The sequence below is a fragment of the Barbus barbus genome, assembly GCF_936440315.1.
Source record: "Barbus barbus genome assembly, chromosome: 39".
Lineage (NCBI taxonomy): Eukaryota > Metazoa > Chordata > Actinopteri > Cypriniformes > Cyprinidae > Barbus > Barbus barbus.
In genome coordinates this window covers 5272238-5288399 of record NC_136717.1, presented here as the reverse complement: position 1 = coordinate 5288399, position 16162 = coordinate 5272238, and the positions used below count along the sequence as shown (strand labels likewise).

Here is a 16162-nt window from a genome sequence, read left to right as displayed (position 1 = left end):
AGAGAACAGCTAATATATTCAAAATAAATGGGAAAAAGAGGGACATTTTGTAATATCGGAGGAAGAGTGGAAGAACATTTTTAAATTACAATGGAAGTCAACATCATCTTCAGTTTTTGTAATAATTTACATGTATAATTTGTATTGAATGTAAAAATATAAACACGTAAATAGGCATGTATATTACTTAATCTGTTATCTAGTCTGATATTGGTTTTTATATGTCCTGTTGTTGTAGTGTTTTTTATTTTATTTATTTATTTATTTTTTGTACACTATATCCAGCTGTTAAAATATTGTCTAGGTTTATTTTGGATACCTCATATCTGTAAGAAAATATAAAAACTGTTGCAATTAAAAAAAATAAAAAAAAAATGATAAAAAGGATAAACAATGCAGATTAATTTTCACAGCCGCCTTTGCTCATATTAGTGGAGCTGGAGGGCACTGTATATGTTTGTGTTCTCATGTGACCCAAGAGCAAAAGAAAAAAAATCCATGAAACTGTTTCAATGACTTTCCAAAATAGGGGAATGAATGGAAGATATATTTACATATATATACCCTGCTAAAAAAAAAAAAATACGCTAGAAGCCCAATAGAAACCATCACAGAAATTCCAATGGTTTCCATTAAAATATCATTATAAACCATTAGCTTTTTCCAGTAAAACCATTACAAAATTCATTTTTCTATTGTGTTTTGGGCATTTTTCCAATAGGATTTAACATCCACCAATAGAATCCATCACATACCATTATAGTTTCCATTAAAACCAATACAATTCCCATCATAACCATTAAATCCATTACATTTTCTATTGTGTTTTGGGCAGGGTTCTATTATTTTTTCAGCATATATATATATACGATGCTAATTGTGGAAATATAATAACCTTATTGTGTGAACGGGACTTTTATTTTGTTCTGGTGATGTGACGTCACAAAGCTGCGCCGCTCCTGCATTTGTTGTGATTCGGCTGAAGAAAGGTTTGTGGTTTTTAAATCAGTTCAAACTACTTTACACCGTTTTACTTGCTACATAAAACAAATGAATACATCTTAAATATAACGTGGTAATACTTTATTTAGCGTTATTTTTTAGAGTTAAGTATATATCCTCATTAAGAACAGAAAAGGTGCGTCTCATTTGGCTCATTATATCGTGAATAATGCGCGTTCCAGGCAGCGTTTTGAGCTCACGACTTCAAACCACAACTCACGACTGATTTATTTCTCATTTCTTTCTTTCTTTGTTTGTTTTGTTTATTATTGATCTATTTGTTGCATAAACCGCGCATCTGTGGGGGCTGCTATTGTTGTTTCGCGGGCTGTGGGAGTAACGTGGATCTAGCATGAGTTCAGGGTTTGACTGCAGTGCACTTTCACGGGTAGAAGTTCGCCTGGAACACAGCATTAGTGCATCTTTCACTGGAAAGAAGTGATGAGAGAAACGGAGAAACCGAATCATAGGAACAGAATCAGTCGAGATTCGAATCAGCGCGCGCGATAAACGAGAACAACAAACACTGTAACACTTTACAATACCCCGCATGAACAAAATACTCGAATTTATAGTAAATACTGTAGTGTTTTTGAACCATACTATGGTAAATTGTATTATACTGTATATATTATAGTATTTACAACACTTTCTTAATGAATGCTACTGTATTATTAACTATAGTGACCTGATAGTAAATACTGTAGCATACTTTAGTTAGTAAACTGTAGTGTGTTGTAGTATAATATATCCTATAGTTGTAGAAAACGTACAGTTTTGGGTAAAGTCATTTGTTTTTTATTACTATAGTTGTTATATTACCACAAAAAATTAAATCAAGTACTTTACTATAGTATGGTTCAAAACCACTATAGTATTTACCATAATTTACTACAGAATTTTTTTCATGTGGGAATTCATGCTTAACTAATGCACAGATAATCACTCAGATTGAGTTCTCATGAAAAACTACTTAATGACTACTACATCAGCAACTAATAAACAGACCTCGCGCTCGCGGGGCAGTACTGGAGACATCTTCCAACTGAACGATAGCTAAGGGTTTTTTCAAAAAAGTCGCTAGGTTTGTCAGTATGTACTCGTTATGGAAAAAAAGCTGCCAAAAGGGTCCAAAAGTTGCTAAATATTGTTCGCGCTCGTGTGTTTGAGACACGGTAGCTGATGGCAGCGGGCGATGGGTATTTGTGGCGGCCCGCCACAAATAAATCAACGTGTGGGAAACACTGTGTCATTGTGGTAAAGGATTTTGAATTGGTTAGTCATGTGCTTCAAAAAGGAGGTAAAGTCATAACAATGTTATCTTTGCAATAGCTAATGATTAATTAAAGCAGACAACTATAAGTTGAATATTAGGGAATTAAAGGGATACTTCACCCCAAAATGAAAATTTTGTCGTTAACTGTCCCATTGACTGCCAAGTAAATTACACTGTCGAGGTCCAGGTAAGTGTGAAAGACATCGTCAGAATAGTCCATCTGCCATCAGTGCTTCAACCGTAACGTTATGAAGCGACGAGAATACTTTTTGTATGGAAATAAAACAAAAATAACTTTATTCAACAATTCGGCAGCGTAACGTCACTGTAGTGCCACTTTGTAGAGTATCGCTCACAAGCCTCCCGGTTTTCATCTAAAATATCTAAATTGTGTTCCGAAGACGAACGAAGCTTTTACTGGTTAGGAACGACATGGGGGTAAGCGATTAAAGACAAGTTTCATTTTGGGGTGGAGTAACCCTTTAATGCATTGAAACGTTTAACTAATAACAATTTGATTACTTAATCTATGCATCATATAGAACGTTAATTCTTTGCTGATGCAGTAATTATTAATAAAAGTTTTAGTTATTCATGAGTTATATATTAACACAAACTGTGTAATGACAACTTTTACAAACCAGCTGCAAATAGTTTCATGAAAGTGGAATCTATTTAATATGATGTACATATTAATGAACTAATGAACTAGGGATCTGATTGAGAGGCACAAAGATTTATTTTAGAGAATAATTTACTTTCTGTTAATTATTTTCTTCTTAAACAGGACAAAGTGCTCACAGGCACAAAAAAAACCCTCCTGCTGAAGCAACTGAGATCGACGTGACACTACTATAAAGATGGCGTTTATAAAAGAGGAGAGTGAAGACATGAAGATTGAAGAAGCATTCAGAATCAAACATGAAGATCCTGAGGAACAAACAAAGCTGGCGCTTATTAAAGACAGTGAAGACATGAAGCTTGAAGAAGCATTCAGAGTCAAACATGAAGATCCTGAGGAACAAACAAAGCTGGTGTTTATTAAAGAGAGTGAAGACATGAAGCTTGAAGAAGCATTCAGAGTCAAACATGAAGATCCTGAGGAACAAACAAAGCTGGCGCTTATTAAAGACAGTGAAGACATGACGATTGAAGAAGCATTCAGAGTCAAACATGAAGATCCTGAGGAACAAACAAAGCTGGTGTTTATTAAAGACAGTGAAGACATGAAGCTTGAAGAAGCATTCAGAGTCAAACATGAAGATCCTGAGGAACAAACAAAGCTGGTGTTTATTAAAGAGAGTGAAGACATGAAGCTTGAAGAAGCATTCAGAGTCAAACATGAAGATCCTGAGGAACAAACAAAGCTGGCGCTTATTAAAGACAGTGAAGACATGACGATTGAAGAAGCATTCAGAGTCAAACATGAAGATCCTGAGGAACAAACAGGTTGGTTTTCATTCTCAAAGCTGAACTCACTCATGAGATCCTTATTAAAATGTCCAGCTCTACAGAAATGAATGATATTTATGAAGAGGGTCATATGAGTGTGACGTGGGCTGATTTTTTGGTAAATGTAAGGTCACGAGCAGCAGCATTCTGAATTAGCTGTTAGCAATTAAGGGCTTTGTTAGGAAGGCCATATAACAAGGAGTTACAATAGTCCAGGCATGAAGTTATAAAAGCATGAATAACAGTTTCAGCATTTTTGAAATTTAGTGATTGTCGTAAACAGACAATATTGCGAAGTTGGTAAAAACAGGACTTGACATGCTGGTTTATATTGGATTCAAAGCATAGTGCAGAATCAAATAATACACCAAGATTATGTACAGTAGGGGAAGGATGTACTCTGTCGATATTAAGTAAGTTTCAAAAATCTCACTTCTGGGTTCGTACAAGTTTCGGAGAGTTTTTTCGGTCGTGGCTCTTCATGACGTAAACAAGGTTGTAACTCCTTTTATGGGCATTTCTCCTGGAAGAACATGCCCGTGCACGCATCGACCAGAGCGAGAGCACACGCTTCATTTGGCAGCACTGAGCGAGACTCCCTCATGAAGAATGTCTCTAAAGAACTGTTTTTGGTTGTGAGGGAAAGATAACCTTGTGCAGCTTCCCAAAGAACTCAGCGTTACGTTAACCGTCTATGCAGTTTGTTTTTCTGGGGCAGCAACGGAGTTTCTCAAGTGTGTTAAAAATGTTTTATAAACAAGGCCCAGTTCGATGCTGAATTTGCACATCGTTTGATACTGAAAGATGGAGCAGTCCCAGCTATAAACGATCCCGGTCATGATTCAGAACTGCAGACGGTAAGTCTGTGTTTTGTTGGCAATCGGCACAAGTGCTCGTCACTCTTTAACTCCGCCCACGGTGTGCCTCCAAGAGCTCAGCTTTTTTCGGAGAGAATCATAAAGCTGTATCTTTCTTTTGTAAGTATGATAAAACAAAAGACTTTTCGGAGACATGAAGGATGCAATACTAATCTATAGTATAGGAATTTAAGATTAACATGAGATTGGGTGAAACCGTGTGTATGTCCGTTTTAAGATCATGTAGGCAAGATGTTAAAGAAGTAGAAGGAAAAAACAGAGTTGGGCTGTGCAAAAAAATAGATTTGCATATCCCCCGCATAACTGGAAATTTACACCATGGCACTTGATCAGGGTCCATATTTATCAAGCCTCTAAGAATTGACTTAAGTAAAAAAAAATTATTGGCTCATAGCTGCGCTTAAAAGTTACTTATCTCAGTCGTAATTTCAGCAAAGTGTAGGTCTAAACCTTAAGTGTCAGTCTTAGCAGGGGTGCAAACTTGTCACCTTTTCGGTGAAATAGGTCATTCACGTGAATCATGTAGAAACGTAAAAATAAAAATAAATAATTGGGCGGGTTGTTGTCGTATCTGTCGTATGAGTCATCGTTTCACATCACCTGTAACGTTTTTTTCCCCTGTTGGCAAAGGAATGGACCAGACCTACTCTGCCTCTGATTGGTTTACCTTAATGTTGTTTCCCTCATCCAACCAATCTCACTCCTGAAGCCTAGCTTTTAGACGCTGCAGGCAACTGTCCATATTTCGGACGGAATGCATTTGTATCTGCTGTCAATTATGGTGTTCCAGTTTAAATGGTGATTACATCGTGAGCCGTTTTTTTGTTGTTGTTTGTTTTGTTTTGCGTGAGGCTGCTGTTGCGATAGCTATGAAGATTGTAAGTTACGTTATCACTACATTAGTTCGCTACCCTTTGCACAAATGCTCCTCAGTCTCGACCTTAACATTTGTCTCACATATCAGTAAACTATTACTCTGACATTAAGGTGATTTGAGAACTGTTCGAGGACCCTGAACAAGGAGTTGTGGAGCATGTTCCAAAAGAAAGGGCCTGATCTTCTTGATGATGGATAAAGCAAATCTGCAGGACTCCTTTGTTGCCTTTGCTGTGTGTTTGGGGTCATTGTCATGCTGGAATACCCATCCACGACCCATTTTCAATGCCCTGGCCCAGACGGTACATGGCCCTGTCCATTGTCCCTTTGATGCGGTGCAGTTGTCCTGTCCCCTTAGGATTAAAACACCCCCAAAGCATGTTTCCACCTCTGTTTGATGGTGAGGATGGTGTTGTTGGGGTCATAGGCAGCATTACTCCTCCTCCAAACACGGCGAGTTGAGTTGATGCCAAAGAGCTGGATTTTGGTCTCATCTGACCACAACACTTTCACCCAGTTCTCCTCTGAATCATTGGCAAACTTCAGACGGGCTGTACATCTGCTTTCTTGAGCAGGGGGACCTTGCGGGTGCTGCAGGATTTCAGTCCTTCAAGGCGTAGTGTGTTACCAATTGTTTTCTCGGTGACTATGGTCCCAGCTGCCTTGAGATCATTGACAAGATCCTCCCGTGTATTTCTGGGCTGATTCTTCACCGTTCTCATGATCGTTGAAACTCCACAAGGTGAGATCTTGCGTGGAGCCCCAGACCGAGGGAGATTGACAGTTATTTTGTGTTTCTTCTATTTGCAAATAACTGCACCAACTGTTGTCACCTTCTCACCAAGCTGTTTGGCGATGGTCTTGTAGCCCATTCCAGCCTTGTGTAGGTCTACAATCTTGTACCTGACATCCTTAGTCACATATCGCGTCTTTTGCGCGCTCAAGTTCGTTATTTCAAATGTAGACGCGCGGTATGTGCGCTCATAATGGAAGCGACGCACTTGTTTTTTCCAGGCACGTCCGCGCCGCATCGAGATAAAGACATCTCAACTTTTCAGAATGTCGCAAGCGCACCGCATGTCATGTGACGAGAACCAACCAGTGAAGTGACATTCAGCCAAGTATGGTGACCCATACTCGGAATTCGTGCTCTGCATTTAACCCATCCAACATGCACACACACACCGTGAACACACACACACACCGTGAACATACACCCGGAGCAGTGGGCAGCCATTTTATGCTGCGGCGCCCGGGGAGCAGTTGGGGGTTCGGTGCCTTGCTCAAGGGCACCTCAGTCGTGGTATTGAGGGTGGAGAGAGCGCTGGACATTCACTCCCCCCACCTACAATTCCTGCTGGCCGGAGACTTGAACCCGCAACCTTTGGATTACAAGTCTGACTCTCTAACCATTAGGCCACGACTTCCATTACATAACCAATCAGCTTCCTCACCTTTTCTGTTACTTTGAAACCTCAGCAGAAAAATGGAGGAGCATTGGCTCATCATCATGGCTTTGAACTCATGGCTCATCATGTTGTCCAGGCGAAGCTCCTGAATCAGCTGGTGAAATTTCCCATGGTTTTTGCATTTTTGAAGTATGGGGTGCACCCAAACACTGTGGCATATTTTTTTTTTTCTTAGTAAATAAATCTTGTAACAGAGTTACAGCAAGGGTTTTTCGGTGGTGGAAATCCATTGCTGAAATTTCCTTGTTGTAACGGAGAGCGCAGCTGATGGTTGCTTAGCAACGACAGGCGCCTCCTGAGCGCAACCGCCCGAACGCTTTGGGGAAAAAGGAGAAAGCGGCGCACCTAGCGTTTTCCACGCGTTTTTAGGCGCGATATGTGAACGGCCCCTTAGACAGCTCTTTGGTCTTGGCCATGGTGGAGAGTTTGGAATTTGATTGTTTCTGTGGACAGGTGTCTTTTATACAGGTTTAAGAGAGTGCTCCTAATCTCAGCTCCTTACCTGTATAAAAGACACCTGGGAGCCAGAAATCTTGCTGATTGATAGGGATCAAATACTTAGACTCATTAAAATGCAAATCAATTTATAACTTTTTTTGAAATGCGTATTTCTGTATTTTTTTGTTGTTAATCTGTCTCACTGTTAAAATAAACCTACCATTTAAAATTATATACTGATAATTTCTTTGTCAGTGGGCAAATGTACAAAAACAGCAGGGGATCAAATATTTTTTTCCCCCACTGTATAGGAGCAATAGGTGATTTTCAAACAGCATAACAAAAAATGTTTCTGAAGACAGTCTCTTCACATCCCGATAGCTAAGTGGTCTAAATGTATTTATACATCCCGTGGAAGGTGTAGGACCAATAAATTGTCCAATTTGATTTACTTTTTTTATTAGGTTCCCTGAGGTGTAACTTTTTTCCTTTCTCCCTAAATTTGTTGCATTTTATCCCCAAGGACAGGGGTGTTCAATCCTATCCTGGAGGACCCCAAGCCCTGCACATTTTGTCGTATTTGCTGTAAGCTGTGTGTCGGTTTTCATTTATACTTCTGCGTCTTTGTCAAGTCAAGTCAAGTCACCTTTATTTATATAGCGCTTTTAACAATGTAAATTGTGTCAAAGCAACTGCACAATATCAAACATATCACAATATCAATATCAAACATATCACAATATCAATATCAAACATTGGCCTCTGGCCAACAAACCAGCAGTTCAATTTAACTGCAGCAAAGTCAGATTGTAAGGTCTCAACTAGTTCCAGTGGTCATTTGGTAATTCTGTATGTTGTCTGAGCGTTGGCATCCTCTGAGGGGTTGGCATTATCTTTTCTCAGGTGTTCGGTCATCTCAGATCATTTAGGGGTTGGATCCAGACTGAAGCTTCTGTCATTCCTAATTACCACGGGATGTTAATCCCGTGGCAGAAACAGAGACAAATAGAAACATAATTAGCGTAGCTGCTGTTCCATCCCAAGCTAAAGAATAATAATAATGTACATTTGATCAGATATACTACAGTACAAGATTATAAAATGCATTATGTGAATGCTTGGCTAAAGAGATGTGTCTTTAATCTAGATTTAAACATAGAGAGTGTGTCTGAACCCCGAACGTTATCAGGAAGGCTATTCCAGAGTTTGGGAGCCAAATGTGAAAAAGCTCTACCTCCTTTAGTGGACTTTGCTATCCTAGGTACTACCAAAAGTCCAGAGTTTTGCGACCTTAAGGAGCGGGTTGGATTGTAGCGTGGTAGGAGACAAGTTAGGTACGCAGGAGCTAAACCATTTAGGGCCTTATAGGCAAGTAATAATATTTTGTAAATGATACGGAACTGAATAGGTAGCCAGTGCAGAGACTGTAAAATTGGGGTAATATGATCATATTTTCTTGACCTTGTAAGAACTCTAGCCGCTGCATTTTGGACTATCTGTAGCTTGTTTATTGAAGATGCAGGACAACCAGCTAGCAGTGCATTACAATAGTCCAGTCTAGAGGTCATGAATGCATGAACTAGCTTTTCTGCATCAGAAACAGGTAGCATGTTTCGAAGCTTGGCAATGTTTCTAAGATGGAAGAATGCTGTTTTTGTAACATGGGAAATATGATTTTTAAAGGACAAGTTGCTGTCTAATATAACACCCAGATTTTTGACTTTAGAGGATGTGACAGTGCATCCGTCAAGTTGTAAATTGTAATCCAAGAGATTCTGTGTATTGTTTTTTGGTCCAATAAGTAATATCTCTGTCTTATCTGAATTTAATAGGAGGAAATTATTGGTCATCCAATCTTTTAAATTTTTTACACAATCTATTATCTTAGATAGTTTAGAAGTTTCACCTGGTTTTGTTGAGATATATAGTTGAGTATCATCAGCATAGCAATGAAAACTAATCCCGTATTTTCTAATAATATTACCAAGAGGCAACATGTATATTGAAAATAGAAGAGGACCTAGGACTGATCCTTGTGGTACTCCATACTTTACTGGTGATAATTGTGATGACTCTCCATTTAAATGAACAAAGTGGTAGCGATCGGACAGGTATGATTTAAACCATCTTAAAGCCTGCCCTTGAATACCAATATGGTTTTGTAGTCGATCTATGAGTATATCATGGTCTATAGTGTCAAACGCAGCACTAAGATCAAGTAATACTAGCAATGAGATGCAGCCTTGATCTGAAGCAAGAAGCAAGTCATTTGTAATTTTAACAAGTGCAGTTTCTGTGCTATGGTGAGGCCTGAAACCTGACTGAAATTCCTCATAGAGATCATTTTTTTGCAAGAAGGAGCACAATTGAGCAGACACAACTTTTTCTAAAATTTTTGACATAAACGGAAGATTTGAAATGGGTCTGTAATTTGCCAGTTCATTAGAATCTAGTTGTGGTTTCTTAATAAGAGGCTTAATAACCGCCAGCTTGAATGGTTTTGGGACGTGACCTAAGGCTAACGATGAGTTAATAATATTGAGAAGCGGTTCTTCTGCTACGGGTAACAACTCTTTCAGTAGTTTAGTGGGTACAGGATCTAATAAACACGTTGTTGGTTTAGATGTACTGATAAGTTTGTTTAGCTCTTCCTGTCCTATAGTTGTAAAGCACTGCAGTTTTTCTTTGGGTGCGATGAATGAAGCTGAAATACTAGACGCAGTAGAATCTACATTTGTTATTGTATTTCTGATGTTATCTATTTTACCAGTAAAGAAATTCATAAAATCATTACTATTAAATTGTGAGGGAATATTTAGATCGGGCGGTGTCTGTTTATTTGTTAATCTAGCCACTGTGCTAAATAAGAACCTTGGATTGTTTTGGTTATTATCTATGAGTTTGCGGATATGCTCTACCCTGGCAGCTTTTAGAGCCTGTCTATAGCTGGACATACTGTTTTTCCACGCAATTCTAAAAACTTCCAAGTTAGTTTTTCTCCATTTTTTTTTTGTCCACGTCGACGTGCAGTACACATGCAGACTGCTAGTCTGCAGTGTCCACGGGCATGTTGCTGGTGTAACCCGCAGTACCGGGTCGTCGGAGAAGCATTATAGCCGTGGTGGCAGCAAATACATATCAAATCATTATTTAAAACTACAAAAAGGAGACAACAACGGAACAGGAGAAGATGGCATTCTTTCAATGCTGACTTTTACGATGGAAGATCAACATTGTTTGTCACGGCCGACTACTGATGTATAATGCTATGTAGTATAATAAATGAGAAGACACTTGTTCTTTGCTTCTTATTTTTAAAGGTGACATATGAAAATCTGACTTTTCCAAGTTTTTAATCAGGTCCCCAGTTCATCTACCAACCGAGAACACGTGAAAAAGATGAACCCAGTAATTTTGTTTTAGTGAGCCCTTTTCTGCAAGCTTCTGAAAAAACGAGCCTTTTCGCTCCTTTGGTGACGTGGCAAAGGGATCTCATTATAATATTACCGCCCCCTAATCTGTAAATTTCCACCCGCTGTGCCTTCAGTTTGATTTCGCAAGTGACAACGGTGTACGAGTTCTAATGCCATGGTGAAAGATTGAGCAAAACATGCTAATTGTTCTGTATTTGGCCGCACAGAAGAGCACAGAAAACGTAGTTTACTCACATGGTGTGACAGTCGCTTTCTGTCCGTGTGCTTCATATGTGTGCACTCAGAAAACCGTATATCAGAAGTTTAAAGGGGCTGTAGGTTTTTGCTTAAAAAAATCTTTAAGATAGAGTTTTCATTTGTCCATTTATGAGCCAACCATAATGTAATAGGAAGAATGACACCTTGACTGTCCACCACGGTTGCTTCTATCAGCCTGCAGGCACAGTTGTGTCTGGAGGAGTCGGGTCCGAATTGGCGCGAAAATGTGACGTCATGCGCGTTCTCGTCTACAGCGGCAATCGCTAGCGGTAGTGTTTGAAATGGACTCTGCGGACGGAAAGAAGCGACCAGCCTCCAGCACAACCCAGACACCCACGGAAACTCCTCGTAAGCTTAAAATAAAATTAAAAAAAGCCTTATCTAGTGTGCACCGAGAACGTGCATGAGACTGGCTGCAGTTCCTCTAACGGCCACTGTGCACTGGTGTCAGTAACTGTTAGAAATTTCAGAACTTACGCAGTGCTCCTTTAAACTAATATGGTTTAAAACGCATGCTTTCAGCTCGATAAACATGATAATCAGAATCAAAACAGATATTTTAGCAGGTACAAGCTGAAATGGCACAGCTCTATTCTGGAAAGGGGCTGGAGCAGCAGCTCATAAACGCACACAAAACTCAAGTACATCCAGAGGGAGGGGTTCTAGCAGACCAATCACAGCACTTGCGGTCCACGTAGAATTGACGCGCTGTTAGATCTTTGGAGAGGTGTGCGTCTATGTGTAAGTTACGGCGTAGGTTCGACACAGAAGTATACATTGGGCTTGACACGTGCATTTATGCTTAAAGGTGAAGACCATACTCTATGTATGTTTTGCAAGGTTCCTCTTACTGTCAAACATATTTTATTGGACTGTCCAGCTTTTAATGTATGTAGAAAACTATTTTATGAAGTTATTATAATTTTGCCAGGAAATGTTTTAGAATTTTTATCACAATGTTAAAAATCTTGTGTAATATAACTTGTTTGTTTGTTTGCTGTTTTTTTTATTATGTGTTATACTTGTATTTTTAAAATTGTTTTGCCTTGAAAATAGTCTTTGATGCTGACATGGCATTAAATATATACTATACTGACTGCTTTGAGCTATTAAACTGGGGTTAACTTTTGTTTGTTTTTCCACCTTAGACCTAATGGCAATGAAAGAGGAGAGGGACGGAATGAATGAAATTGAGGAGAAAGATCAGTATGAGAATCTTCCTGATTTCATAATCGGAGAAAAATCGGTTTGTTCCTTACAGTCTGAAAAGACTTCCACTCAAAAAAGAGCAGGAAGTAGGACTTGCTTTCATTGTGGAAAGACTTTCAGTCAACAAGGAAGCCTTAACAGGCACATGAAAATTCACAACAGTTCTCCTCAGTTTGGAAAGAGTGCCAATCAAAATGGAAACCTTGACGTCCAACGCCTTTTTACCTTCCAACAGTGTGGAAATAATTTCACTAAAGGAAGCCTTAACACGCACGTGACAGTTCACACCGGAGAGAAGCCTTACACATGCAATCAGTGTGGAAACAGTTTCACTCGTAAAGGAGGCCTTAAAAGGCACATGACAGTTCACACCGGAGAGAAGCCTTGCACATGTTATCGGTGTGGACAGAGTTTCAGCGTAAAACGCCACCTTAAAGACCACATGAAAATTCACACCGGAGAGAAGCCTTGCATATGTTATCAGTGTGGAAAGAGTTTCAATCAAGTTGGAAACCTTAAAATCCACATGAATATTCACACTGGAGAGAAATCTTTCACCTGTAAAGAGTGTGGAAAAAGTTTTAACCAAAAAGGAAGCCTAAATTACCACATTAAAGTTCACACTAGAAAGAAGCCCATCATCTGCCATCTGTGTAGAAAATTTTTCAAGCGAGAACGAAACCTTAAAATTCATATGAAAATTCACACTGAAGAGACGACTTACACATGCCCTCAGTGTGGAAAGAGTTTCAGTCAAAAACGAAACCTTGTAGCCCACATGAGAAGAATGCACACCGGAGAGAGGGTTCAACCGAAAAGTTAACCTTAGGTATTTACTCGAGGGACCTGTTTAAATGTCATCAGTGTGGAATGCGTTTTACAGACAAGAAATCATTCAGGGGCATCGGAGAGAAGCCTATCATGTGCCTTCACTGTGGAAAGACTTCCAGAAACAAAGCAAATCTCTAGTTTCACATAAGCTGGATGATGGCATACCATCTTCGAAGTATGTTATCAAAACATGAACAACTTGAAAAATTGCTTATGGACTCAAATTTAGACTTCTTGTGTTTGTCTGAAACGTGGCTAACTAAAACTTTTCCTACTGCATCTTTAGCAATGCCTGGGTAAGGGTATAAATATTTCAGACAAGATAAGAAGCCCTCCTCCTCTGCCATTTTTCCTGTTAAAGAACATTTTATAAGTAAACAAGTTCATCTTGAGTGCTCAAATGATTTTGAATGTATTGCTTCGTCTTTTACCATTGTTGCAGTTTATAGGCCCCCTTCACCTGATATTTCATTTTATGATCATTTTAGAATACTTTTTAAAGAAATTGAGATAAGTAGAGTGTATTGTTTTGGGGGATTTTAATCTTAACTGGGCTGATAAAATGACCAAAAATAAACTGAAGGAAGTAACTGAATTACACAATTGGTTGAACTTCTCGAACCTTCCTAGATCTTATCTTTACTAATAAACCAGACAGAATTACAAAAACTTTTCATCTTTTTTAACTGGAATATCAGATCACAATTTAATGCTTATTTCTAGGAAGCTGAATAAGAATAGATTTGTATATCATAATACTGACCAGAATTATTCATATAGAATACCAAAAAAGCATATGAGTGCTTTTGAAGAAGAGCTTGGACAAATTGATTGGCAATCACTTTTATTTTCTGAAAACCTGGAAACTGCACATATAATATTTATAGAGGAGCTAAAAAATGTAAGGAATAAATATAAAAAGCTAGTTGGAAATAAGTCCATGGATTAATGAACAGGTATGGATGCTTATGAAAAAGCGTGATACTGCTTAAAAAAAGCTATAAAATCTGGTTTGCAACAAGATAGACTTTTTAATAGTTTAAGAAATAAGGTAGCTAAGACATTACGGCAGGCTAAGATACAATTTTTTGTTAATATTTTAAATGAGGCTAAAGGCAGTAGTAAAAGGGTATGGGAAACTATTAATAAAGACATTAAATCATGTAATAAATGTTTAGAATTGGATTTTAAAGGAAGTATAATTGATAAACCTGATGAAATTGCTGATGTATTTAATAATTTCTTTGTCTTATTCCAAATTTATCACTCAAATTTTGAACTGAGTCTACAAAGAAATTAAATTAGTGAATTTAGTAAAATCTGCATTTCATTTGACAACAGTTACAGAGAGTATAATTCAGATAGATGGTTTAGACTAAAAAAAAAATAATAATAGTGATATCTTTTTAGCACCAATTACTCATTTTGTGAATTTATCAATTAGACAATCTACATTCCCAAGTTGTTGGAAAACGGGGTTAGTTACCCCAGTCTTTAAGACGGGTGATCAAACTAATGTGGTAAATTATTGGTCCGATTTCAATTCTATTCGTAGTGTCTAAAATAGTAGAAAAGTAGTAACTGATCAAATTGTGAAATTCGTAGATATACAAAATTTATTATGTCCTATGCAATTTGGGTTTGGTAAACCGCATTTGACAGAAACTGCTGTATGTTATTTTATTGAGCAAATTCGGTCAAAATTAGATAAGGGTGGGGCTGTGTTCCTTGATTCACAAAAAAAGCATTCAATACACTAAATCACAATATTTTATTATCCAAATGATCACATTGAAATTTTTCAGAAGATACAATAAAATGGATTGAGACTTATCTTACATCAAGGAAACAGTGTACCCGGATTAATACATATCTTCTTTAAGAGATCGTCCTACAGGGGTTCCTCAGGGGTCAACCCTAGGGCCATTACTCTTTAGTCTGTATTTGAACGATCTTCCAAATGTTTGTCCTGATGTACATATTCAAATGTACGCAGATGACACTGTAATTTATATACATGACAAAACAAAAGAAAAGGTGGCACAAAAATGATCTATCGCAATGACAAAACTTTTAGATTGGTTTACTCAGTGCTGCTTAACATTAAATGTTCGTAAAAGTGCATGTATGTATTTTAAATTTAAAAAGGAGGAGGTGCAACCAGATATATTAGGTAATGGTGAAAATATAGTTTGTGTAGTGACACCTCAACTTAGAAATTAAAAATGTATACAGAGTCAACTTTCAATAGAAGCTTCAAGAGTCTTTTTGAATTCTTTGATCTTTTCTCATTTCTCTTATTGTGTTACTTCATGGTCGCAAGCAGGAAAATCTACTCTTAGACCTTTATATACTTTGTATAAACATGCTCTAAAAGTATTCAATAAGAAATCATCGTTTGATTATTAAAAAGTTTTTTTTTTCCTTTTGACAATTTTATATAAGCCAGTGTTCTACCTTAGCACAATTTAAGCTACATTTGAAAATATGGTTAAAGACGAGTCAGGTGTGTGACCATTAAATATTTCTGTATTTTGAATGAAACTTTGAATTGTAAAATTTTTATAATTGTTTGTAGGATGATGCTTTGTAGTATTATAGGGGATATTTTGTAGAGATTTGGATTGTAGTTTCTATGTGGGGGATTATATTTTTTTTATCTGTTAAATTGTGGGGGGATTTTACTGTAAATGGTATTATACTGATGTTTTTGCCACATTTTGTTTCGTATTTAGCTCTGTAGCTAATTCTGGGGCAGTTTTCTGACTGTCTATTGTCCCTGTCAAATAATGAATTAAATTAAAAAAAATCTTCTGTAGAGTTGCTTTACAGCTGAATTGATGTCATTTCAAAGCTGACTTGCCTGACTTGACATAAGAGTTCATGAGAGAGGGAATTGTCAGAGGTGAGACCAAGGCCCCGTTTACACTAGTGCGTTTTCGTTTTAAAACGGCGTTTTAGAATGAAAACGATCAACGTTTACACTGGTGTTTTTTCGAAACGATCTTCGTTAATACTACACAACCGAAAACACATGTC

At 37.8% G+C, this 16162-nt stretch overlaps 1 protein-coding gene across 2 annotated transcripts; it reads left to right on the top strand.

Annotated features, from left to right (window-relative positions):
- Nucleotides 1-911: 911 nt before the first annotated feature.
- LOC306858892 (uncharacterized protein) lies at nucleotides 912-15946 on the top strand. Of its 2 annotated transcripts, none has more exons than XM_079399674.1 (3): nucleotides 912-989; nucleotides 3066-3727; nucleotides 12232-15946. In XM_079399674.1, exons 2-3 carry the CDS (start codon nucleotides 3139-3141, stop codon nucleotides 13113-13115), a joined length of 1473 nt encoding a protein of 490 aa, XP_079255800.1. In that variant the 5' UTR covers nucleotides 912-989; nucleotides 3066-3138; the 3' UTR covers nucleotides 13116-15946. The 2 variants fall into 2 exon arrangements, with proteins under 2 accessions (XP_079255800.1, XP_079255801.1); XM_079399675.1 differs by lacking the exon at nucleotides 912-989 and adding an exon at nucleotides 2224-2302 and having other exon boundaries at nucleotides 12232-15940.
- Nucleotides 15947-16162: the final 216 nt, after the last annotated feature.